At 32.8% G+C, this 27,938-nt stretch overlaps 1 protein-coding gene across 1 annotated transcript in view; it reads left to right on the forward strand.

The window, feature by feature from the left end:
• The window catches only part of LOC139499075 (uncharacterized), an 86,278-nt gene extending 63,921 nt beyond the window's left edge, over positions 1-22,357 (forward strand). Inside the window, exons 16-20 of the mRNA XM_071287746.1 lie at positions 439-1,214; positions 4,202-4,232; positions 7,939-8,210; positions 16,136-16,163; positions 21,611-22,357. Coding sequence (XP_071143847.1) covers positions 439-1,214; positions 4,202-4,232; positions 7,939-8,210; positions 16,136-16,163; positions 21,611-22,026 — 1,523 coding nt within the window. The 3' untranslated portion in view covers positions 22,027-22,357. The remainder of the gene's footprint in view (positions 1-438; positions 1,215-4,201; positions 4,233-7,938; positions 8,211-16,135; positions 16,164-21,610) is intronic.
• Positions 22,358-27,938: the final 5,581 nt, after the last annotated feature.

The raw sequence follows: 27,938 nt of genomic DNA on the forward strand, positions 1-27,938 counted from the left end.
CTATTGTAAACCAATCAATTTTGTTATCACTTAAATGTAAAAGCTTAAAAACAAATTTTAAAACATCTTTCTCAAGTGTAAACATGGTAAAGGAGCACATTAGCCATAACTAATTTCAACTTATAGCTGAATTTATGTAATTTAAAAAAAAAAAGTAGTGTGAATAAAACAATTAGAGGGCATTGCTTTTGGTAGATTTATATTGTCAGTAACTGTAGATCACAAATAAATATACGGTCAATGCAATTTGACTGCCTAAATTGTGTAAATTAGTAATTTAATAGGTCATGTGCTTAAACTACTTTTGTGGACAGCATGCAGGCAATCGTATTATATGTAAGTCCATGTATCACTTGAAACAATCAGTAATGAAAATGGAAAAAGAATAATTCATGTTTTCTCAGAAAGTGTTTTACCTCTGTATATTATATTTTTCAGACAAATTATTTTGGCCAAAGATGAGAAAAATGCAGGAAATATTCAGAAGAATGTCAGATAGTGGGATGATATGCAGAGAAGACATGTACAACATTTGGGAACAAAAGGACTTCCAGGCAATTATACCATACAAAGAGTTTATATTCAACATCCTCATCCATTTAGACATACTGGCAGAGCAACGTAGATATGATACAGCTACAGGAAGTCGGTTACCAGTAGATAACTTCTTTGTTCCCTGTATGGTCAAAGAACGAAATACCACCAGCTTCATGGACAAAGAATGTACACCAGAGAGAGCAATATGTTTAGCATTTGTTTTTAAAGGGACTGTCATACCACCAGCTTTGCCCAATCGTCTGATCAGTGCATGTCTGAGCATGTGGACTTTGAAGCAGTATGAAGGGAGAAAACTCCTCTTTTCAGGATTCATTGTAGTATCATTTGACAAGGCACATGATATTGTAGTATGTGTTGAAGGCAACAAGATTATTCTATATGTAGTCCATAAAACCTCTGCTGGACTTATAGTACCAGATATTGCCACTGGAGTAAAGGAATGCTTGGTTACAACAATGGTGAGAATTTCAGATTTTTATCAGTCCACAATCAATGTCAAACGCAGTCCACAATTACCTTTCCATCTTGATTATTCATGCTCCAAGTTGAAATGCTTCATCAGTGAAGAGGAAGCTTTGCAGACCAATGAATGGGTTTGTGACAAACATAAACTAACACACAGAGCCGGAGACTGGCTGGTTTGGAACCAAGATAAGGTATGTGAATTAAGGTGACATTAGTTTACCTATTTTCATATCTCGTAAATGCAAGTTTTGCCTATTATTCAGAACCTGCTATAAGTAGAGAAAATCTGGCACAAGCAAAAAGTTCAGAATGTTGACCTCTACCTATTGTTCTTCTCGTTAGGACTGTCAAAAAACTTTTTATAGGAGTTATTGCTTTAAAAGATGAATCTTATCATTTATAAAAATGTTTGCCTTTTATCTTGAAAATTATAATAAATAGACAGTAACTTAAAATAGAAAAAAATATCAACAAGAGAAGATCTACTATTAAGTCTATATGATATCTTCAGTTGACTCCCTATTAGTGTTATTGACCTATAATAACGATTTTTAACAATTGTTTTGCATGTTAGCCCAATTTCTTAAAAGGTATATTAGATAAATAGAAACAGTAGATAGCAAAAATGATCAGCAAGACAAGACCTTCAAATAAGCTTATAAATGACCAAAATCTTAAGTCGAATCATTTTTGGAGTTATAGCCTTTTTTTCTCAATTTTTGCTTTATATCTTGAATAGGGTAATAGATAGATATAAACTTTAAATGTTAATAGAATAACTGATCACCAAGACAAGATCACGAATAAGCCAAAATGGCATTTATAAGTCTGAGGATGCCTTGTTTTATGCATTTTGATGATAATGTTTTACATTTTTTGGCATTTTTTGCCTCTTATGATTATCTTGAAAACTATGATATATAAATAAGAACTTTTAAAAAATAAATCATCAGCAGAATAAGATCCACAAAGTTGTCAAATTGTCAGTAGTCTCTTAATAGAGTTATTCCTCTTTCATGATGACTTATCCTAAAAAGGGGTTTTTATTTTCTGGTTTAAATGCCTTGGAAATCAGTTTTTTTTTCCGTTTTACTTCTTTAATAGCAAAGGTCAAAGTTAAGCTTATTGAAATACTATATTTGATATCATATCCCAAACATATATATGACATCTTGCCAAAAAAAAAAAAAAAACAGCACAAAAAATAAATTTGGCGGGAAAAAATATCAGAACAAAATTAAAATGACATTCTGCAGAAAGTGTAAAAACCTAATTACATGTAACAGTTTTTAATCATTTTCTAAAGAAGTGAGGCCAAAATTAAAAATATGTTTGTTTCCCCTCCCCCCACCCGGGTCAAAAATAAGCCCCCTGGTCAAAAAATTATTTTCCACAAAAAAATCAAAATTATTTTTTTCCTGAAAATAATTTGTTTCCATTTTTGGAAAGTGCTTGAAAGCAGAAGGATTGATAATCTAAATAAATACACTCAAATTGAGCACAAACAACTGATAAGTGGCCTGGACTGGACAAGTCAAACCATTCATGTGACCATGCTATGACAATCACATCCAGTTAAAAAAAAAAAAAAAAAAAAAAGAACCTGCCTTCCTGGTCTGTTTACAAAGGGTAGACCTGGGGGAGGGGAAACAGACATTCTTTTAAATGTGGCCTGAACACATTTATAAAAAGAGGAAAAAATAGTTAGTTTTATAATTAATATGTTTTAAAATTTGGCACCACATGAATGAGTCTTTGTTTGTGTTCGTGCTGTTTTAAAAACAAACAGTAAGGACTGCGAAACAGGAAATGAGAATCTGTGTTTTTGTCGAGCCTGCAACTTTTGTTGCAGAAAGCTCGACATAGGGATAGTGATCTGGCGGCGACATCGTTAGCTAACTTCTTAAAAGGTTTATATTTTAGAAGGTGAAAGACCTGGATGCTTCATACTTTATATATGGATGCCTCATGTTACGAAGTTCCCGTCAGTCACATGTCCAATGTCCTTGACCTCATTTTCATGGTTCAGTGACCACTTGAAAAAAAAGTTCAGAATTTTTGTAATGTTGAATTCTCTCTTATTATAAGTAATAGGATAACTATATTTGGTATTTGCGTACCTTGCAAGGTCCTCATGCCTGTCAGACAGTTTTCACTTGACCTCGACCTCATTTCATGGATCAGTGAACAAGGTTAAGACCGTTAAGTTTTGGTGGTCAAGTCCATATCTCAGATACTATAAGCAATAGGGCTAGTATATTTGGTGTATGGAAGTACTGGAAGGTGTACATGTCCAACTTGCAGGTGTCAACTGGCCTTGACCTCATTTGCATGGTTCAGTGGTTATAGTTAAGTTTTTGTGTTTTGGTCTGTTTTTCTCATACTTTATGCAATAGGTCTACTATATTTGTTGTATGGAATGATTGTAAGGTGTACATGTCTAGTGGGCAGATGTCATCTGACCTTGACCTCATTTTCATGGTTCAGTGGTCAAAGTTGAGTTTTTAAGTTTTGGTCTTTTTATCTAATATTATATGCCAAAGGTCAACTATATTTGGTGTATGGAAACATATTATGATCTATATGTCAGTCCCGCAGGTTTTATTTGACCATGACCTCAATTGCACGGTTCATTGCACAGTGTTAAGTTTTTGTGTTTTGGTCTATTTTTCTTAAACTATAAGTAATAGGTCAACTATATTTGTTGTGTGTAAGCTTTGTTAGCTGTACATGTCTGCCTGGCATGGTTCATCTGATCTTGACCTCATTTTCATGGTTCATTGGTCTTTGTTTAGCTATCTTGGTTAATGTTAAGTTTATGTGACAGTTGTAATAAAGCTTTATACTTAGGACTATCAACATAATATCAATGATTAGTTAAGAAGGCGAGACATTTCAGTGTGTGCACTCTTGTTGAATTATATGTTGTAATCATAGATGGTTTAGCTGCTCTATTCATGCTCTGGTTGTTTCTTGTTGCTTGATGTTCTTAAGGATGTTTGCTGGTCATGTTTTTGGTGGATTGCTGTATTTCTGTTTTGCTTTTTTTTTGTTTTCCATGGTAAAGTAGGTCTTTTTTTCAGCTTATGGTTTTACTTTTACTCTTTGTATATTTAAAGTATGAAAATATAATACGACTGTGTCATGTAATTATCTGTATATATTTATTTTTCTACAGAAGAAAGATCATTGTGATCAGAATTGTTCAGGTAAGATTTATGTAGCTGTGAGATTAATGTTCACCAATTCGACTCAAAATCTCGTATTGTATTAATACATGTAACATATTCAAACTTCCTGTACTTAGAAGTTCCCAGTTCAGCTTGGAAATTCCAAATGAAATATTCCAAAATTTATAAATGGAAGTTATAAATTGCTTTCCCAATTACAAAACAATCGTATAAAGAAACAATTTGCAATGCTGAAATCTTATAATGTATCAACATTTCAAGTTAATTTTAGACTAGATACCATCTAATTAACCATTGGGATGATCTCCGATGAGTTTCGTAGGGCATAATGTCCTCATGTAAACTATATATAGATGAAAATATGCAACACTTTATCAAATTGTAGAATAATGATTTTACTAGGTCTATTTGATTTCATGTTCAGATAACAATAATATATAAATCATCGAAAATATCTGTAATTAAATGATTTCATATGAAAAGAATCAGTCAACAAAAGGGTTCTTTAAATTCAGGTAGCTGCCTAGTTTAACCTATCAATGTATCATTTCCAGAATTTTATAAATGAAATATATGCTAAGATATTCAAGTTACAAAATGATTTTATACTTGTCAAGAAAATTACATAACTTGTGCAAGGTGCAGGAATCTGATATTTGTTCTAAAAATGTCAATGATGTCATTGTTAAAGTAATAAACAGGATTTCTGAAGTAAAATCAGTTATTAATTTGGGGATGTACGGCGGACGGGCGGGCGGCTGCCAAACAGTGTCTCTTCAATAACATCAAATTTAAATGTTGTGTCCGGCAACTATATGCGCGTCTGGCGTACTTAATTATAATCCTGGTACCTTTGATAACTATTAAGGTCAAGTTCAATTTTTAACGATTTTAGCTCTTCTCGTTGTTGAGTTATCACCCTTTTTAATATCCAAAAGTGGTATTTATAATGTGATTGAGTTATTTCTCTTTGTTCAGAAATGGTTAATTATAAACATAAAATTTTATTACACTAAGCCATATTGTTAATGTCTTATGATAATTAGAATGACAGTTTTATTTGAAAATTTTGTTGAAAAAGTGTTGATGAATAACAAGCAATATAGGAGTTGTATAAATATAGTCAGAAATTTACTGTTCATTATAAGACATTTTGAAGATAATAACGGATAAGTTTTATTTTTATTTTCTTTGGTAAATTGTTTGAAGAATTTTGTGGTACAAATGTAGGTGTGTTTGTTTATTCTGTATAAATAATTTTTCTGCCTGCTATACATATAATTTTTGTTGTTGTGTGTTAATTTTGATTTTTACATTATCCTGTTTGGGGTTCAAGACTTGCAAATTCATTAGATAATAATCTATTTTTATAAGTTAAAAAGTTAAAGTTAAGATAAGTTGCATATCTATATAAGTTTGCTAAAAACAAACAAAAGAAAATATTGGGAACTATCAACTATATATACATAAAGATTGATTACACTTAGTGTTTTAAAATGATTTTCCCCTTTTATCAAGATAACACACACCATCTGGTAATTGTCAATCATTGGAGTGACAGAATTTTTTTAAAACTATTAATTATATTTGATTATAATTTAAAAATAAATATAACATCATATCTAATTACATCATATTGCCTTTAAGAGTCTAGGGTTAAATCATATCTAATTTTAGATTTACATTATTTTCCTTTGAACAGAAAAGGTTTAACAAAGAAGTATTTCATCAAAAATTGAATTCTTGGGGTTTTTCGATATGCTGCAGGCATGGGGCGAATAACATTGCAATGTAATGCATTATATTACAATTACTTTGACAAAACCATGCATTATATTACAATTGCAATAACATGCATTTATCAAAATAATGCATTAAATTACAATTACTTTTGCAAAGTGTTGCATTGAATTACACATTACATTTGTAAATGAAAAAAAAAATCAAACATTTTGAAAATCAACATGAATTCCCAAAAGATTCTAGCATATGCCAATACTGTTTCGCATACATATTACATACAAAGTATATTCAATACAACTTTTAAATTTTAACATTATAAGGTTTTCAAAGTATACATATCTGTGCTTTCTCTAAAAAGATATTACAGAGATGAAGTTTAATATTTATTTTAACTAATGTTAACTTCCCTTTTATAAATATACATTTTTTTAATAAATTCAAATCAAAAACATTTACTGATAATTTCTTTCCTAATTGAATTATTAACAAAGAGCTTATTTTATGACCAAGTATCAAAATGGTGAAAAGATTGATTGCTAAACAAACTAATTCGTGATTAATGACAATGGTCAGTTTTCTGTTATTTAATCATGACAAGGTATTTATTGATGTTTTGACAACAACAAAACACTTTTATAGTAATGCTTTTTAAATAAAAAAAAGGCAATATCCAAATGAATATTTTCGCAATTAATCCAGAAATCTTAAATTCTGCTTTAGCTAAATCTCCAACAATCTGTGAAAGATACATTATAGTATGTAAAAAAAATAATGCCATGTAATGCTTTGTAATGCATGAAATTACACGACTTTTTTTCTCAAGTAATGCATTAAATTACAATTACATGTAATACAAAAATTGCTGCATTACACATTACATACAATTATTTGGAAAAATGTAATTGGTTGTACAAATTTGCATTGCCCCATGCCTGATATGCTGATTCTAGCAATGTACTTAGATTTTGGATATAGGAACAAATTAAATAGGTACATGTCCAATTTTAAATTTTTCATTCTTTTACCGCATTTATTATGTGTCACAATCCCATGTTGTATCAAATATTCAATCACAATCCAAATTAAGAGCTGTTTTAAGCTTAAATGTTGTGTCCATATTTGCTCAACTGTTTAAGGTTCGACCTCTGCAGGAAAATCCTGTTTGCTGTCTCTCTGACAGCCTCTTGTTTTTAAAATTAGAGTTGTCTTCTTTTGTCAATGTTGTAGATGAATCAGTTACAACCAATTCTTTATACAATGCAATGTTTAATTCTACTTCCCTCTGATAAATTTTAGCAATCTTTACTCCTGAGTGCTTATAAGCACTTTGATTCCATTTATTTGATGTGTTTAAACTTTTGATTTTGCCATTTGATAAGGGACTTTTGGTTTTGAACTTTCCTTTGATTTTCGATATTTTTGTTATTTTACTTTCCGTGATCAGATGAAACTTAATAAAACTGAATATGGAAATTATATTTCTTTGAAATCGCAGTTTAATACGATATAATATAACATTAACAGTACCAATATTACTGAAACTTTTGCGTATTTTACATGTTTAAGTTTGTGTTTAAGTCAGTTTCAACTTGTTAACATGAGTAAGTCATGTTAAAGGGAACCACTTTGGATAAGACGATGGCATTTGGAATGCAGTTCTGTCACTGTCCATTGGCACATTGAATGCTTTGCATAGATAACATATTAAATGTATGCCATTTTAATTTGAATATTTCCTTTATACTATCAAAAAAACAGACAGTCAAGATATATCACTGTGTCCACATTTGCATAGATTACATGTTAAAGTTATGCCATTGTAATTTGAATATTTCCATTATACTATCAAAATAACATACAGTCAAGATATATCTCTGTGTCAACATTTGTATGAAGGGAATCATTGGAAGGTGGTCTATGGATCAAGGCTTTATGCTTATTGTTAGGCAAATGATTTTTTCATGGCAATTTTTATTTTCAGGTTTAAGTGATGATGCTTTAAAACAAAGACCAAGTGATATTGAACTATTACGTTTGTCAATCAAATGTCCATCAAACCAAATGTATCAATTAGTGACATATCTCGGAATGTATGAAAAATGGGATGATATCACATACAATTATAGAGAAAATATAGAGGTAGCAAAGTTTTTGATTTTATCAAAATGGAAAGAGATGAAAGTTGAGAGCAATTTCAAAACCTTGGCAGAAGCTTTGACAAACATGGATATATCAACTCATGTTTTGTGTCAAGTAAGTTTTTATAACAAATTTTTCAAGATTTTAAACTTTGAACAATCAAAACTGTTCAAAAAAAATTGAAACAACACGTTTTATAATTTCTTAAATCCGAAGCACTTTTCTGTATTTACCTTCATCAGGAACCCTCAAAACCAAACATTTGAAATCCGAAGATTTATAAGTACCGAAACCATAGAAGAGCTATATGTCAACAATACCTAGAATAAATAGCCATATAAAGATGTGTATATGGAAATTGTCGATTTTTTTCATTATCATGTCTCCTACTTACATTGCATGGATTGGAAGTTGTCATGCTTGATATATATAGACACTTTTCTGTTCTGCAAAACATGTCCTCTTGTATGCATTTTGTTATGCATTTTATATGTGTAGTAGTATAGTATGGTTGCTGTGTTAAAAACAATAAACAAACAATGAACATCACATCATTCATTCATGTTCAGGTTGTTCAAGTTATGAGTAACTGAACCTTCATGTTTATTCAAAGTTAAACTTGCTAACAGATGCTGGCAGAATAAATAGGAACCAACTACTTCACATTTATCCACATTAAGGAAGGGAGGATATTTAAAAAAAAGACAAATTCTGTGTTTGTGTATGATATTGGCCAGATACATGCAGATTAATTGTTCTTCTTTTCCCAAATTAAGTCCCGTAACGTGGAGACATTATTATGATATCCATGCTAAAGTATTCAAATTAAACCACTATCTGTGTAAGGATATGAGTTCTTCCGTTTAGGCCGAGAAAAAAAGGATCGATGTTTCCGGTAACCCGACCGACCCTGTTTTTTTAGCCCCGACCCTAACTTTTTTATTGGATCTTCAAAAAAAAAAAAAAAAATTGTATCAACCGACCCCGTTTTTGACACAGGCTTCTGATAGATGATATAATATTTTTTCTCTCTTGCTTCTACTTGCATAGAAAGCCAGTAAAACATTTTATTAATGTCAAAAGGTATTCCAAATAGGTTAAAATCCAAGAAATTTGCACAGCAGGTGCTTCAAAAACATTGCAAATGGCACACTTCCGGTTTTTGAAACTAATTACGGATCCGGACTTGGAAAAACCATGATAATTTTCCGGATTTCATTAATGATGACCAAAAAAAAAAAAAAAAAAAAAAAAAAAAAGAATTCCAACCTACCGACCCTATTTTTCAAAATGATGTTACCGGAAACACATATCTTTTTATACCCCCGCTTTAAAAAAGGGGGGGTATACTGTTTTACCTCTGTGTGTCCGTCCGTCCGTCAGTCCGTCCGTCCGTCCCATGAAATTTTCGTCACATTTTTCTCAGGAAATACACATCCACCCTTTCTGTAATTTGGTATCAACATTTATATATGTCAGCCATACCGTGTGATGCGTTTTCAGATTCATCACTTGACAACTTCCTGTTTACCGAACACTTGTATGATTTTACACATGATAGCCAAGTTGAAAATTTTCGTCACATTTTTCTCAGGAACTACAATACAAGGATTTCTGAAATTTGGTTTCAGGATTTATATAAGTCAGCTATACCGTGTGATGCGTTTTCAGATTCATCACTCGACAACTTCCTGTTTACCGAACACTTGCATATTTTTACACTATTAATATTATCCACTTGCGGCGGGGGTATCATCAGTGAGCAGTAGCTCGCAGTTTCACTTGTTTTTTTAGGCCTTATTGCTGCATGTGTTACCAAATAAATAATTATCTCCCTTATTGATTCAAGTTCTATATACCATAAAGGATATGACTACTTCAGTCTATTGTTAATTATCTCCCCTTATTGATTCCAGTTCTATATACCATAAAGGATATGACTACTTCAGTCTATTGCTAATTATCTCCCTTATTAATTCTGGTTCTATATATCATAAAGGATATGACTACCTCAGTCTATTGTTAATTATCTCTCTTATTGATTCCAGTTCTATATACCATAAAGAATATGACTACTTCAGTCTATTGCTAATTATCTCCCTTATTAATTCTGGTTCTATATATCATAAAGGATATGACTACCTCAGTCTATTGCTAATTATCTCCCCTTATTGATTCCACTTCTAAATACCATAAAGGATATGACTACTTCAGTCTATTGCCAATTATCTCCCCTTATTGATTCCAGTTCTATATTATCATAAAGGATATGACTGCTTCAGTCTATTGCTAATTATCTCCCCTTGTTGATTCCAGTTAAATATACCATTAAGGATATGACTACCTCAGTCTATTGCTAATTATCTCCCCTTATTAATTCGAGTTCTATAATTATCTCCCCTTAGTGATTCCAGTTCTATAATTATCTCCTTTATTAATTCAAGTTCTATATACCATAAAGGATATGACTACTTCAGTCTATTGTTAATTATCTCCCCTTATTGATTCCAGTTCTATATACCATTAAGGATATGACTTCTTCAGTCTATTGCTATTTATCTCCCTTTATTGATTCCAGTTATATATACCATAAAAGATATGACTACCTAAGTATATTGCTAATTATTTCCCCTCATTAATTCCAGTTCTATATACCATAAAGGATATGACTACTTCAGTCTATTGCTTATTATTTCCCTTTAATGATTCCAGTTATATATACCATAAAGGATATGACTACCTCAGTCAATTGCTAATTATCTACCCTTATTAATTCCGGTTCTATATATCATAAAGGATATGACTACCTCAATCTATTGCTAATTATCTCCCCTTATTGATTCGAGTTCTATATACCATAAAGGATATGACTACTTCAGTCTTTTGCTAATTATCTCCCCTTATTGGTTCCAGTTTTATAATTATCTCCCCTTAGTGATTCCAGTTCTATAATTATCTCCCTTATTGATTCCAGTTCTATTTACAATAAAGGATATGACTACTTCAGGCTATTGCTAATTATCTCCCTTTATTGATTCCAGTTATATATACCATAACGGATATGACTACCTCAGTCTATTGCTAATTATTTCCCCTCATTAATTCCAGTTCTATATACCATAAAGGATATGACTACTTCAGTCTATTGCTTATTATTTCCCTTTATTGATTCCAGTTATATATACCATAAAGGATATGACTACCTCAATCTATTGCTAATTATCTCCCCTTATTGATTCCGGTTTTATATACCATAAAGGATATGACTTCTTCAGTTAATTGCTTATGATCTCCCTTATTGATTCCAGTTCTATATACCATAAAGGATATAACTACTTCAGTCTATTGCTGATGATCTCCCTTATTGATTCCAGTTCTATTTACCATAAGGAATATGACTGCTTTAGTCTTTTGCCAATTATCTCCCCTTATTGATTCCAGTTCTATATATCATAAAGGATATGACTACTTCAGTCTATTGCCAATTATCTCCCCTTATTGATTCCAGGACTACTTCAGTCTATTGCCAATTATCTCCCCTTATTGATTCCAGTTCTATATATCATAAAGGATATGGCTGCTACAGTCTATTGCCAATTATCTCCCCTTATTGATTCCAGTTCTATATATCATAAAGGATATGACTACTTCAGTCTATTGATAATTATCTCCCTTATTAATTCTGGTTCTATATACCATAAAGGATATGACTACCTCAGTCTATTGATAAGTATCTCCCTGATTGATTCCAGTTCTATATATCATAAAGGATATGACTACCTCAGTCTATTGATAATTATCTCCCTGATTGATTCCAGTTCTATATACCATTAAGGATATGACTACCTCAGTCTGATGCTACTTATCTCCCCTTATTGATTCCAATTCTATGTACCATAAAGGATATGACTACTTCAGTCTATTGATAATTATCTCCCCTTATTGATTCCAGTTCTATATACCATAAAGGATATGACTGCTTTAGTCTATTGCCAATTATCTCCCCTTATTGATTCCAGTTCTATATATCATAAAGGATATGACTACTTCAGTCTATTGCCAATTATCTCCCCTTATTGATTCCAGTTCTATATGTCATAAAGGATATGACTACTTCAGTCTATTGCCAATTATCTCCCCTTATTGATTCCAGTTCTATATATCATAAAGGATATGGCTGCTACAGTCTATTGCCAATTATCTCCCCTTATTAATTCCAGTTCTATATACTATTAAGGATATGACTTCTTCAGTCTATTGATAATTTTCTCTCTTATTGACTCCAGTTCTATATACCATAAAGGATATGACTTCTTCAGTCTATTGCAAATTGTCTCCCCTGATTGATTCCAGTTCTATATACCATAAAGGATATGACTACTTCAGTCTATTGCTGATGATCTTCCTTATTAATTCCAGTTCTATATACCATAAAAGATATGACTACCTCAATCTATTGCTAATTATCTCCCCTTATTGATACCGGTTCTATATACCATAAAGGATATGACTTCTTCAGTTTATTGCTGATGATCTCCCTTGTTGATTCCAGTTAAATATACCAAAAAGGATATGACTACTTTAGGCCTCAGAACACAATTATTCTTTCCCTTGGCTACAATGCATTTTTTAGTTAAAGTCAAAGTGAATTAAAAAATTTGCACCGCCACAAACATGAAATAAATTTAACTGCTTATAGACCATTATTATTCTAATAAAATATGCTTGTCCCAGGACAATCCATCGCTGCTTTTTCTTTTGAGGGCCCTATTAGCATGCCAATGGTAGGATTTGAATCTTGAATAAATGATGAAGGCTAATTTCTACCCTACTTTCAGTTTGGCCTAATCACTACTTTCACTTTCAACAATATTTTTTTTCCACATGTTTTACTTATTTCAATATATATGCAACTGATAGGACCACTTAAATAGTAAACATTTCAAAGAAAATAGTAGACAGATTACTTGGGAAGAAATACCCTATATAATAATTGGGAACTATATTCCTAGACCACGAACAAAGGGAATTAATTGTGATCTGAGGCCTATTAGACCTCAAAAAATTAAAGTATCCATATGAAACTTCACAGTTACTTAGCATTATATCTTAGTAGTATAAATGTCAAATTTTATTACATTCTGACAAATAACAAAAAAGTTTGGAATGTTTTTATATTAGTATATATGTCTGCGGAACATGCTATTTGCAAAGTTTTAAGAATTCAGTCAAACTTTTATTCAGAAAATATTTTTTTGGTATTGTTTTCCCAAAATAAGCCTTGATCCAGTTAACATAACTTGTATTTTGTTGAAATGAGACAACTGCTAAAGCAAACTGCCACTTATGTGCCACTATTTTTTATATCTATATCTCTATATGTTTATTAAATCAGAATTGGTCAATATGATAAAGGTACAGACATAAAAAGCATAATTGTGGATGAATAGACACTGAAAAATTGATTTTTTTCCCTTCATTCTATCCCACCTATTGGTTATTTACTTCTAAACAACTAAAAGTAATTTAGACTTGATACTTTTAAATTTTTTAAAACATTTTATTTTCATTATTTTTAAATGTCTTTGTATGTCATGTTATGTCCCAGGATCAACTCAGTTTTGTAAAACCTTACTAAATTGCATTTATAAGGTACCCTCATTGATTTAATGAAGTAATGTGGTACATTCTAACAATTGTATTCCTTTAATTTACATTAGAAATCATGTCAACTGTAAAAAATGCCAATATCTGCCTCATATGCCCAAATATGGTGAAAATGTCTTATTTTGATAGACTTTGTGTAATTTCTGTTTTCTTTCTTGAAAAGTAATCAGACAAAGATCATGTTGTTACCTGTTAGACCCTTTATTTACAATAATTGTGTTTTGTCCATACTCATCTCCTAGGCCTCAGAACACAATTATTCTTTCCCTTGGCTACAATGCATTTTTGTCGAGCCTGCAACTTTTGTTGCAGAAAGCTCGACATAGGGATAGTGATCCGGCGGCGGCGGCTACGGCGGCGGTGTTAGCTCACTTCTTAAAAGCTATATATTTTAGAAGGTGGAAGACCTGGATGCTTCATATTTTGTATATAGATGCCTCATGTTACGAAGTTTCCGTCAGTCACATGTCCATTGTCCTTGACCTCATTTTCATGGTTCAGTGACCACTTGAAAAAAAAGTTCAGATTTTTTGTAAAGTTAAATTCTCTCTTACTGTAAGTAATAGGATAACTATATTTTGTATGTGCGTACCTTGCAAGGTCCTCATGCCCGTCAGACAGTTTTCACTTGACCTTGACCTCATTTCATGGATCAGTGAACAAGGTTAAGTTTTGGTGGTCAAGTCCATATCTCAGATACTATAAGCAATAGGTGTAGTATATTCGGTGTATGGAAGGACTGTAAGGTGTACATGTCTAGCGGGCAGATGTCATCTGACCTTGACCTCATTTTCATGGTTCAGTGGTTATAGTTAAGTTTTTGTGTTTTGGTCTGTTTTTCTCATACTTTATGCAATAAGTTTACTATATTTGTTGTATGGAATGATTGTAAGGTGTACATGTCTAGCGGGCAGATGTCATCTGACCTTGACCTCATTTTCATGGTTCAGTGGTCAAAGTTAAGTTTTTGAGTTTTGGTCTTTTTATTTAATACTATAAGTCATAGGTGAACTATATTTGATGTATGGAAATATTTTATGATCTATATGTCAGTCGTGCAGGTTTTATTTGACCTTGACCTGGTTTTCATGGTTCATTGCTCAGTGTTAAGTTTTTGTGTTTTGGTCTATTTTCTTAAACCATAAGCAATAGGTCAACTATATTTGTGGTATGGAAGCATTGTTAGCTGTACATGTCTGCCTGGCATATGGTTCAACTGACCCTGACCTCAATTTCATGGTTCATATTAAGTTTATGTGACAGTCATAATAAAGCTTTATATTGAGGAGTATCAACATAATATCAATGATTAGTAAAGAAGGCGAGACATTTCAGTGTGTGCACTCTGGTTTAGTTAAAGTCAAAGTGAATTAAAAAATTTGCACCGCCACAAACATGAAATAAATTTAACTGCTTATAGACCATTATTATTCTAATAAAATATGCTTGTCCCAGGACAATCCATCAGTGCTTTTTCTTTTGAGGGCCCTATTAGCATGCCAATGGTAGGATTTGAATCTTGAATAAATGACGAAGGCTAATTTCTACCCTACTTTCAGTTTGGCCTAATCACTACTTTCACTTTCAACAATATTTTTTTTCCACATGTTTTACTTATTTCAATATTTATGCAACTGATAGGACCACTTAAATAGTAAACATTTCAAAGAAAATAGTAGACAGATTACTTGGGAAGAAATACCCTATATAATAATTGGGAACTATATTCCTAGACCACGAACAAAGGGAATTAATTGTGATCTGAGGCCTTTAGTCTATTGCCAATTATCTCCCCTTATTGATTCCATTTCTATATACCATAAAGGATATAACTACTTCAGTCTATTGCTAATTATTTCCCCTTTTTGATTCCAGTTTTATATACCATAAAGGATATGACTGCTTCAGTCTATTGCCAATTATCTCCCTTATTGATTCCAGTTCTATATATCACAAAGGATATGACTACTTCAGTCTATTGCCAATTATTTCCCCTTATTGATTCCAGTTCTATATACCATAAAGGATATGACTGCTTCAGTCTATTGCCAATTATCTCCCCTTATTGATTCCAGTTCAATATATCATAAAGGATATGACTACTTCAGTATATTGCTAATTATCTCCCCTTTTTGATTCCAGTTCTATATACCATAAAGGATATGACTGCTTCAGTCTATTGCTAATTATCTCCCCTTGTTGATTCCAGTTAAATATACCATAAAAGATATGACTAAAAGATAAATGTAATATACCTTTAATAGGTCAATTGTTTATTAAGCAGAATATGAAAAAAATGTATTACTTTATCTGCTGATATAAATGTACAGTATTATTGTTTTAATGTCCTTATTTATGATTATTATTTGCAGGTTAAAAGAATAAAAGTTGTAGAAAGTAGTAAGTATATGTTAAAATCTATGACAAAACTATGCAAAGTTCAACATATTGATACACATTACTTTTGAGACTAACTTTCTATGTACAATTCACCCCAAGGGTGACTGGGGTATAGAAATATGGTCGCTTGGTCTTCTCCCGACCGGCAGTAAAACGCTTGCTGAAGTGGGGCGTCCGTTTGGCTGTGCGGGATGTATCAAGTTCGCAGTCACGTCCGTCAGAAGGGGACGTTAAATCCGATGCCTCGTGTAAAGAGAGTGCCACGCTCTTTGCACGTTAAGAACCCTTGCAACAACTCTTTGAGGGGTCCGTAGGTGGCCTGTTGCAAGGAAAAATTTCTGTCCCTATCCAATATACCCTCATTTTCCAGTGGCAGTCCAAATTTCCCCGACCATCATCCTAGATGGCCTCTATTACAACAACCTACCTGTTGTATTTATTGTGAACTTGTTCTCCTCCTGAATATGCATGAAATATTTGCCATTGGACGTTAAGCAACCAACAATCAATCAATCTATGTACAATATATACAGATAACATGGTATCCTGAAAATATATGAGGGGCGATTTTATAGCGTTTCAGATAGAAAAATCAATGATTTAGGTCTTCTAAATATTTCATTAAAATCTCATAACAAGCTCAAACACATCAAACGAATGGATAACAAATGCCATATTCCTGACTTGGTACAAGCATGTTCTTATGTATAAAATGGTAGTTTAAATCTAGATTCAAGCTAGCTTAACCTCTCACTATGTTGTGTTGTTTGTACTATTATTTTTCATTTGTCTTTTTCTTTTTTGGCCATGCTGTTGTCGGTTTATTTTCGATCTATGAGTTTGAATGTCCCTCTGGTATCTCTCGCTCCTCCTTTATATGACAGTAGCTTCAATTTCCATTATATTAAAAACGATGTGTAAACAAAACAAACAAACATAATAGGTAAACATTATAATAGATAGACAGCAGGTGTGAAAACCTAAGATAATCAGCAGTATGATTTCTACAAATACGTTAAATTAACAAAATTATAAAATGACCCTGTATATGTATATTGCCCTTGAGGATATAAGTTATTATCACTTAAACTATATTCTTTATAGAACAAGATAAACTGTAAAAAATGATAAGCAAACAAAAGATATATATGTACAATACTTGGCTGTCATACTACTTCCAAAATTGTCAGTTGACTACTTTGAGGAGTGTCACTTTCCTGTCAATACTGAGGTTGTGAGTTGGAACCCTATACCTAGTATTTGCTTTTAACTCCAATCCATATCAACTTAAACTAGGATTGTAAGTTGTCATGCCAACAGTTGGTGGATCTCAGCATGCGCTCCAACTGCCTCTACCAATAAAAACTGACCATCAAAATCTAGTAAATAATGCTGAAAATTTTACCAGCATGACTGAAATTTCCAGTGTCAGACTCTTTTTTGAGAATGGAACCAATAAAAGACAATTTTTCAAACATTTCAGAAATTTGAAGAAGCTAACAGTTACTATTATATGATTATAAATGCTTTGTGTCTATTGTTTACGGAAGCTGGCTTGTCATGTTTTGGATTTTTCGTCAGAATTTCGGAATCCTCTGGTTTTATCCATTTGAATGCCTTGAAAAAATTTGCCTGGTGACCCCCATTTTTCTTTTTGTAAATCTTTTACATGTATAATGATAAGTCATCTGTAAAAGTCTTATAAAATTTTAATTATTTTATAATAGTTTTTGAGAACTTAAACTTGTCAATGATTAAGCTATGGAAAGTCAAAATTCATATTTTCCCGCCAAAATTTCAATGGCTAATATCTCGAAAACAAGCACGGTGACCTATATATTTTTTTTGCTTTTTGGATTCCTTTATTAGTCCCCTATCAATATAAACTAGTGTTTTGAAAAGTTAATTACTTTGAAACCGAGAAGCGAGCTCCCTTAAAATAGTTTTTGGCTTTGTTTTGTGCTTTGTACTGATCTCTCGAGTTATGTGTCATTTGTCATTTGATTTGTGACTGAATTATCAGTTAGTTCTTATATTGTGATGTTATCACTATTCAAGGGAGAGTTGAGGGCTCACTAACATGTTATCCTGTCACATTCTCTATATGCCTTACATAGGTCAATGGGTTTTTGTTAAAGTGTGAATAGTTGTGTCATTGGCAGTCATTACATATCTCCTTATCTAAACATCAAAGGAGAAATGTAAGTGTCATTCTCAGCAAATCAAGTTTCAAAAGTGACTACAACCATCAATCACCGCTTTTATATGAATACATTGTACATTTTTCCATTTGGAGTTCTTTTAGCTATTGACTTGAAAAAATATTCACAATTGTGTAAAACTGTTTACAGAACAAATACGTTTTGTTGTTGCATTCACTAATTTTTCTGGTAAGGGGTCCCTGAAGTTTTTGGCTTCCTGAAATTCACATGGAATACTATCTAATGACATCATTGTGTAACTATTATATATACTGATATTTCAGACATTACTTTAGAATAGACATGTTCACCATAAGGCTAAGCTGATATCGAAACCAAAAATAGTAGTGAGGTAAATGGATATTTTTTATAATTGTAATTAACTCAACCCTTTTACTTCATTATATTATTTGAAATATGAATACACAAGATGGAGAATTGCTTCAATTCATAAATTCACATGAATATACCAAAAAAAGCAAAACTATTAGATACACTTATGCAAGTTTTATACAATCTAAGAAGTTGATACAATTTATTTATTATGAACATTAATCACGAAGCAGGTTTCGTCAAAGCGAAAGCGCTGCAATAGTTCTACAATAGCTGCAATATCGTTTCGACTATTTTTATCAAGAGAACATATCCCTATATACATTTTTAGTCGTCTTATTGAAAATTCTAAATAAACTATTCTTGCACGAATATTTTATTGACAATTTGCGCTGATCGCAGATTATTGCTGCCTTCCAGTTTATGGTGTTGCAATATAATGTTCAGATGGATATATGGTATCGCCAAGTACGTTACAATCACGAGACAACAGTAATATATCTTGTGGACTGATAGCATCTATCAATCTGTAAGTTATCGCCTCATTGTTATGACCTAGGAAACATTATTTGATGTATCTTATTTTCTTTCCTGTATATATAATGACTTGCGTATGAATACATTGCATATAAATATATAATTTAATTTTGGATGTAACGCGTCTTCTGATTGGCTGACGTTATTTTGTTATCACCCCAAAATCAAGAGAAAGATCGAAATAAGGTATATGAAATTGACAAAAGGAACATAGATGCCAACCATTACGATTTTTCCGTAGTTTTTCCGATTTTGCGATAAAAACTACGCTATTACGGTCAAAGTCGAATAGTTACGGATTTCCAATCATCGCCGTTCAATTTTGTAAAACGCGGATTTTGATCATTACTTTTCCGTCCTGGTCCGCTATTTAGAAAACGCCAATGTAAAGCTTCCGGTTTCTCGGGAGTTATCAACCTATTGTTGAGAACTAACTGACTTCCGAAGAGGCAAAATGCATTTTATGAAGTAGCTTTCCCCCTTTCTCTACTTCTCCTTGACAAAACGAAAATGTACGAGTTGAGAACATCTCATTCTGAACAATTAATGAATGGAATGCATACTACAGACAACATGTTGAACGAAAAATTTTAGTGCACATCATTTTGCAACCACTCATCAGTAATTTTTATTGGTAAATGCAAGTTTATGAATGATTACTGAAAACTTTTCAAAAATACGGAAATTTTGATAGTCTGTTACTGATTGTGTCAAAAGGGGTTGGCATCTATGAAGGAAACGCAAATACCAAAAATCATGTGGAAAAGATAGCAAATGGTTGAATTATATAGTAGATCGGATTAGATTTGGAGCTGGACCAGTAGAGTTTTCAGTCCACCGGTTTGGCTGGCCAGTACAAAAAAAAGCTTACATTCGACCCCTGAAGTCATGTGACCGTGACGTCATCAACCTTTTTCATGGTGATCTACGGTTTAAAATGGAATTTAGAATTAAATTATAAGAAATGACTAATATTTTTTCTGTCTATTCGAAATAACATAAAAAAATGTGGTGCACACTGTTAAATAAGCCGCTACGCACGTTATTCAGTGTGCATCAATTATGTTATTTCTTCATAGACAGAAACAATATTACAGTCATTCCTTAAGTACACTGTAAAACAATGCCTCGTTTTTGGTTGGGCAATTAATTCTTTGGGAGGTGACAAAAAAAAGATGGAGGATGGAGATGTATTAAAAACATAAATGCAACCTAGCTCATCAAGAGGGACCATCAAACGGGCATCCAGGAAGAGAAAAGAAAAGAAAATGTAGAAAGAATTTAAACAGGTTTAACAAACAGTTGAAAATAGTTCTGCCGAAAACACACACACTTTTTGGATCCTTCTCTTTGGATACAGATAAATAGTAGTCACACAATTATACTTAATTCTAATATGACGTGCTTCTTTTGCTTTGTAAACAACTCCGTGATAAAATTCTCCATATATCTTTACTTAGCGCAGACTCAGAGATATACATGATAATGGCTGTTCTTCCCACGTAAATCCACATGTATTGGAACCTATTTGCAAACCTTCTGCCGATTTTATTGTTTTAAAAATTGCAGTTAAAAAAAGACAAAATAACTTTTATTCTTATTCGGATGCATAATAAAAAGAAGTTATGCACACAAGCTCGGAGAAATCAACAAAATAAAAATAAATTAAAATTCCGCGAAAGTCTTTTAATGTTTTTGACGCATGTAAATCCTTTCAAAACATGACGTCATACATAAGAAAACAGTACTGTGAGTTGAACATTTTCTGATACATGTACTAACGCTCAGGATAAAATTCGAATATCACGGACCAGGTCATGTGTAAATTTCCAACAATCTATGGCTTCCATGAATTATTTCTTAAATAAAATGTTTGACTTTATAAGTATTCGTTTTCGGCATTTGTAAATTAAAAGTTCTCGTTATGTATATATATAGTTGGAACGATATTGCACATATTATAGAACTATGTTGACCAGTTCGTTCCCTTCGACGAAACTTGCTTCATGATTAATGAACATCATACATAAATGTTTATCCACATCTTAATTGTATATCACGTGCATTAGTGTATTAAATACTCTTTGCTTTTTTTTTAATTGAATTAAAGCAATACTCCATCTAGTGTATTCAAACTTCAAACAATACAACAGAGTAAAAGAGTTGAGTTAATTGAATATTATAAACATTTACCATTTACCTCACTACTATTTTTTGGTTATGGTTTAGGTTTCGGTATCAGCTTATGGTGAACATGTCTAATACTATCTAGTGAACTCATTCTGTAATTATTATATATACTCATATTTCAGACATTCCTTTGGAATACTATCTAATGACATAATTTTGTAACTATTATATATACTGATATTTCAGACATTCCTTTGGAATACCAAGATTGTATTCCAACAGATGAGATTTTGGATGCATTAGCATCACGAATTGGTCAGGTATATTTTCAACTTGGTGCTGAGGTTGGACTGGCAATTCCAACCCTAGAGCATATTCAAGCCAATATTCCAAGAGACTTAGAAGCTCAGAACAAGGAAGTCTTGTTCCAATGGAGAAAAGACAGATCAGTGAAACCTACAATAAGGGTACTTGTACAGGCATTAGTTAACGTTGGGAGGGGAGCACATTGTTTACAGGAAATTATTGAGAATGTGGATCCAAATACCCTTAGACGCTTTGAAGGAAGGGGAGAAGGAGCCATTCCAAAGAAACATCAGACAAAATCAGACCAGAAACAACCACGTACACAGAAGAAGTCAAAGAAATGTCAAATATCTTGAATGTTGGCACTACAGAATATTAATCCAATTGCTTTCTAATCCGGAGAATTATTTAATGGTAAAACAGAGGTGAAACAAGAATCATTATTTCTTATATGTATATGTGTAATGTCTGAATTTTTTAACTTTGTTTAATCCTAATTTTACCCAGCAGCGATCTACAGGGGATACACTTATAGTCTTCATTTGTCCGAAACAATCATAAACAGAGGGCTTTAAGGTATTTACTAATAATTTTATCTCCTGGACAGTTTCACTTTTTTAAGGTTTTAGTGCTTTTAGGAACTGTTTGGAAATATTGCGCTTGGACAAGTTAAATGTGTAAAAGACATTGGAACGTTTCTTTTTATTTACTATTGTAATATACACAATGACACCGTTTGGCAGCAAGCTTTTATATGGTTTATGAATCAGTGATCAAGTCTGAATCACAGATATAGTAAGAGATAAACTTCATCTGGTGTATGGAATATTTGTTAGGAGGACATATCTGCTTGCAGTTTTAATCTCACCTTGACCTCATTTTCATGGTTTTTGCCAACAATACATTTTAGCTCACCTGGCCCACAGGGCCAAGTGAGCTTTTCTCATCACTTGGCGTCCGTCATCGTCCGTCGTTGTTAACTTTACAAAAATCTTCTCCTCTGAAACTACTGAACCACATTTAACCAAACTTGGCCACAATCACCATTGGGGTATCTTGTTTAAAAATTGTGTACGGTGACCCGCCAAACCAACCAAGATGGCCGCCATGGCTAAAAATAGAACATAGGGGTAAAATGCAGTTTTTGGCTTATAACTCAAAAACCAAAGCATTTAGAGCAAATCTGACATGGGGGTAAAATGGTTTATCAGGTGAAGATCTATCTGCCCTGAAATTTTCAGATGAATCGGACATCCAGTTGTTGGGTTGCTGCCCCTAAATTGGTAATTTTAAGGAAATTTTGCCAAACCAACAAAAATGGCTGTCATGGCTAAAAATAGAGCATAGGGGTAAAATGCAGTTTTTGGCTTTTAACTCAAAAACCAAAGCATTTAGAGCAAATCTGACATGGGGGTAAAATTGTTTATCAGATCAAGATCTATCTGCCCTGAAATTTTCAGATGAATCTGACAACCCGAGTAAGATTTACAAATAAGTCAACATGACCGAAATGGCCAGTTGACCCCTTTAGGAGTTATTGCCCTTTATAGTCAATTTTTAACCATTTTTCTAAAATTTAAGTATTCTTTTAAAAAATCTTCTCCTCTGAAACTACTGGGCCAAATTTAACCAAACTTGGCCACATTCATCATTTGGGTATATTTTTTTTAAAATGTGTGGCGTGACACTGCCAACCAACCAAGATGGCCGCCATGGCTAAATATAGAACATAGGGGTAGATTTTGGCTTATAACTCTAAAATCAAAGCATTTAGAGCAAATCTGATTGGGATTAAATTATCTATTAGGTCAAGATCTATCTGCCCTGAAATTTTCAGATGAATTGGACAACCAGTTGTTGGGTTGCTGCCCCTAAATTAGTAATTTTAAGGAAATTTTCCGGTTTTTGGTTATTATCTTGAATATTGTTATATATAGAGATAAACTGTAAACAGCAATAATGTTCAGCAGAGTAAGATTTACAAATAAGTCTGCATGACCGAATTGGTCAGTTGACCCCTTTAGGAGTTATTGCCCTTTATAGTCAATTTTTAACCATTTTTGTCGAGCCTGCAACTTTTGTTGCAGAAAGCTCGACATAGGGATAGTGATCCGGCGGCGGCGGCGGCGGTGTTAGCTCACTTCTTAAAAGCTATATATTTTAGAAGGTGGAAGACCTGGATGCTTCATATTTTGTATATAGATGCCTCATGTTACGAAGTTATAATGTTAAATTCTCTCTTACTGTAAGTAATAGGATAACTATATTTAGTATGTGCGTACCTTGCAAGGTCATCATGCCCGTCAGACAGTTTTCAGTTGACCTCGACCTCATTTCATGGATCAGTGAACAAGGTTAAGTTTTGGTGGTCAAGTCCATATCTCAGATACTATAAGCAATAGGTCTAGTATATTTGGTGTATGGAAGGACTGTAAGGTGTACATGTCCAACTGGCAGGTGTCATCTGACCTTGACCTCATTTTCATGGTTCAGTGGTTATAGTTAAGTTTTTGTGTTTTGGTCTGTTTTTCTCATACTTTATGCAATAGGTTACTGTGATTGTTGTATGGAATGATTGTAAGGTGTACATGTCTAGCGGGCAGATGTCATCTGACCTTGACCTCATTTTCATAGTTCAGTGGTCAAAGTTAAGTTTTTGAGTTTTGGTCTTTTTATCTAATACTATATGTCATAGGTCAACTATATTTGGTGTAGGGAAATATTTAATGATCTATATGTCAGTCGTGCAGGTTTTATTTGACCTTGACCTGGTTTTCAAGGTTCATTGCTCAGTGTTAAGTTTTTGTGTTTTGATCTATTTTCTTAAACTATAAGCAATAGGTCAACTATATTTGTTGTATGGAAGCATTGTTAGCTGTACATGTCTGCCTGGCATATGGTTCAACTGACCTTGACCTCATTTTCATGGTTCATGTTAAGTTTATGTGACAGTCGTAATAAAGCTTTATATTTAGGAGTATCACCATAATATCAATGATTAGTAAAGAAGGCGAGACATTTCAGTGTCTGCACTCTTGTTCATAAATTTTAGTATTCTTTTACAAAAATCTTCTCCTCTAAAACTACTGGGCCAAATTTAATTTAACTTGGCCTAAATTATCATTAGGGTATCTTGTTTAAAAATCGTGTCCGGTGACCCGCCAAACCAACAAAAAATAGGGGTAAAATGCAGTGTTTGGCTTATAATTCAAAAACCAAAGCATTTAGAGCAAAGCTGATATGGGTAAAATTGTTTATCAGGTCAAGATCTATCTGCCCTGAAATTTTCAGATGAATTGGACAACCCGTTGTTGGGTTGCTGCCCCTGAATTGGTAATTTTAAGGAAATTTTGCTGTTTTTGGTTATTATCTTCAATATTATTATAGATAGAGATAAACTGTAAACAGCAATAATGTTCAGTGAAGTAAGATTTACAAATAAGTCAGCACGACCGAAATGGTCAGTTGACCCCTTTAGGAGTTATTGCCCTTTATAGTAAATTTTTAACCATTTTTTCGTAAATTTTAGTAATCTTTTACAAAAATCTTCTCCCCAAAAACTACTGGGCTTAATTAATCCAAACTTGGCCACAATCATCTTTGGGGTATATAATTTTAAAAAATGTGTCCGGTGACCCGGCCATCCAACCAAAATGACTGCCACAACTAAAAATAGAACATAGGGGTAAAATGCAGTTTTTGGCTTATAACTCAAAAACCGAAGCATTTAGAGAAAATCTGACAGGGTAATTGAGTTAAATTGTCTGTTAGGTCAAGATCTATCTGCCCTGATATTTTCACATGGATCGGACAACCCGTTGTTAGGTTACTGCCCTGAATTGGAAATTTTAAGGAAATTTTGCCGTTTTTTTTTTATTATCTTGAATATTATTATAGATAGAGATAAATTGTAAAGAGCAATAATGTTCAGCAAAACAAGATCTACAAATAAGTTTACATGACCAAAATAGTCAATTGACCCCTTAAGGAGTTATTGCCCTTTATAGTTAATCTTTAGCATTTTTCATAAATTTTTGTAAATTTTTAGAAAATATTTTCCACTATAATTACTGGGCCAAGTTCATCATTGTTCATTATAGATAGAGATAATTGTAGCAACAAGAATGTTCAGTAAAGTAAGATCTACAAACACATCACCATCACCAAAACACAATTATGTCATGAATTTATCTGTGTCCATTGTTTAATATGCACATAGACCAAGGTGAGCGACACAGGCTCTTGAGAACCTCTATTTCTAGTTGCAGGATAATAACTTGTGTAGAAGTATTTCAATTGCTCTGAAATCATATTGCAATGTGTAAAACCACAAGTAGAAGGTTTGGATTCATTTTACGGTTATAACTTATGGGGCCAAAGTTTAGGAATTAAGGGCCAAAAAGGGGTCAAAACAAGCATTTTTCTAGTTTCAAATCAATAACTTGTGTAACTGTATGGATCTCTCTGAAATTGTACTACAAGGTTCAATACTGCAATGGAAAGCATGGGATTGAGTTTAAGGGTTATTGCTCAAAGGGGGTTTCAAAAAGTTGGGGGGAGGTTGCGTTAACGGTTTTTGAAGGGCTTCCTTTTTAGCTCACCAGGCCTAAAAGGCCAAGTGAGCATTTCTCATCACTTGGCGTCCGGCGTCGTCGTTAACTTTTACAAAAATCTTCTCCTCTGAAACTACTGGGTCAAATTAAACAAAACTTGGCCACAATCATCATTTAGGTATCTAGTTTAAAAAATGTGTCCGGTGACCCGGCCAAACATCCAAGATGGCCGCCATGGCTAAAAATAGAACATAGGGGTAAAATGCAGTTTTTGGCTTATAACTCAAAAACCAAAGCATTTAGAGCAAATCTGACATGGGATAGAATTGTTAAACAGGTGAAGATCTACCTGCCCTGAAATTTTCAGATGAATCGGATAACTCGTTGTTGGGTTGCTGCCCCTGAATAATTAATTTTAAGGAAATTTTGCTGTTTTTGGTTATTATCTTGAATATTATTATAGATAGAGATAAACAGTAAACAGCAATAATGTTCAGCAAAGTAAGATTTACAAATAAGTCAACATGAATGAAATGGTCAGTTGACCCCTTTAGGAGTTATTGCCCTTTATAGTCAATTTTAACCATTTTTCGTAAATCTTAGTTATATTTTACAAAAATCTTCTCCTCTGAAACTACTGGGCCAAATTAAACCAAACTTGGCCACAATCATGTTTTGGGTTAGTTGTTTTAAAAATGTGTCTGGTGACCTGGCCATCAAACCAAGATGGCCACCATGGCTAAAAATAGAACATGGGGTAAAATGCAGTTTTTGGCTTATAACTTAAAAACCAAAGCATTTAGAGCAAATCTGACATGGATAGAATTGTTAAACAGGTGAAGATCTACCTGCCCTGAAATTTTCAGATGAATCGGATAACCCGTTGTTGGGTTGCTGCCCCTGAATTAGTAATTTTAAGGAAATTTTGCTGTTTTTGGTTATTATCTTGAATATTATTATAGATAGAGATAAACAGTAAACAGCAATAATGTTCAGCAAAGTAAGATTTACAAATAAGTCAACATGACTGAAATGGTCAGTTGACCTCTTTAGGGGTTATTGCCCTTTATAGTCAATTTTTAACCATTTTTCGTAAATCTTAATTATATTTTACAAAAATCTTCTCTGAAACTACTTGGCCAAATTAATCCAAACTTGGCCACAATCATCTTTTAGGTTAGTAGTTTTAAAAATGTGTCCGGTGACCCGGCCATCAAACCAAGATGGCCGCCATGGCTAAAAATAGAACATGGGGTAAAATGCAGTTTTTGGCTTATAACTCAAAACCCAAAGGATTTAGAGAAAATCTGTCATGGGGTAGAATTGTTAAACAGGTGAAGATCTATCTGCCCTGAAATTTTCAGATGAATCGGACAACCCGTTGTTGGGTTGCTGGCCCTGAATTAGTAATTTTAAGGACATTTTGCTCTTTTTGGTTGTTATCTTGAATATTATTATAGATAGAGATAAACTATAAACAGCAATAATGTTCAGCAAAGTAATATTTACAAAAAAGTCAACATGACTGAAAAGGTCAGTTGACCCCTTTAGGAGTTATTGCCCTTTATAGTCAATTTTTAACCATTTTTCGTAAATCTTAGTAATCTTTTACAAAAATCTTCTCCTCTGAAACTACTTGGCCAAATTAATCCAAACTTGTCAACAATCATCTTTGGGTATCTAGTGACCCGGCCAATCAACCAAGATGGCCGCCA

This window comes from Mytilus edulis, chromosome 12 (assembly GCF_963676685.1).
Source record: "Mytilus edulis chromosome 12, xbMytEdul2.2, whole genome shotgun sequence".
Taxonomy (NCBI): Eukaryota; Metazoa; Mollusca; class Bivalvia; order Mytilida; family Mytilidae; genus Mytilus; species Mytilus edulis.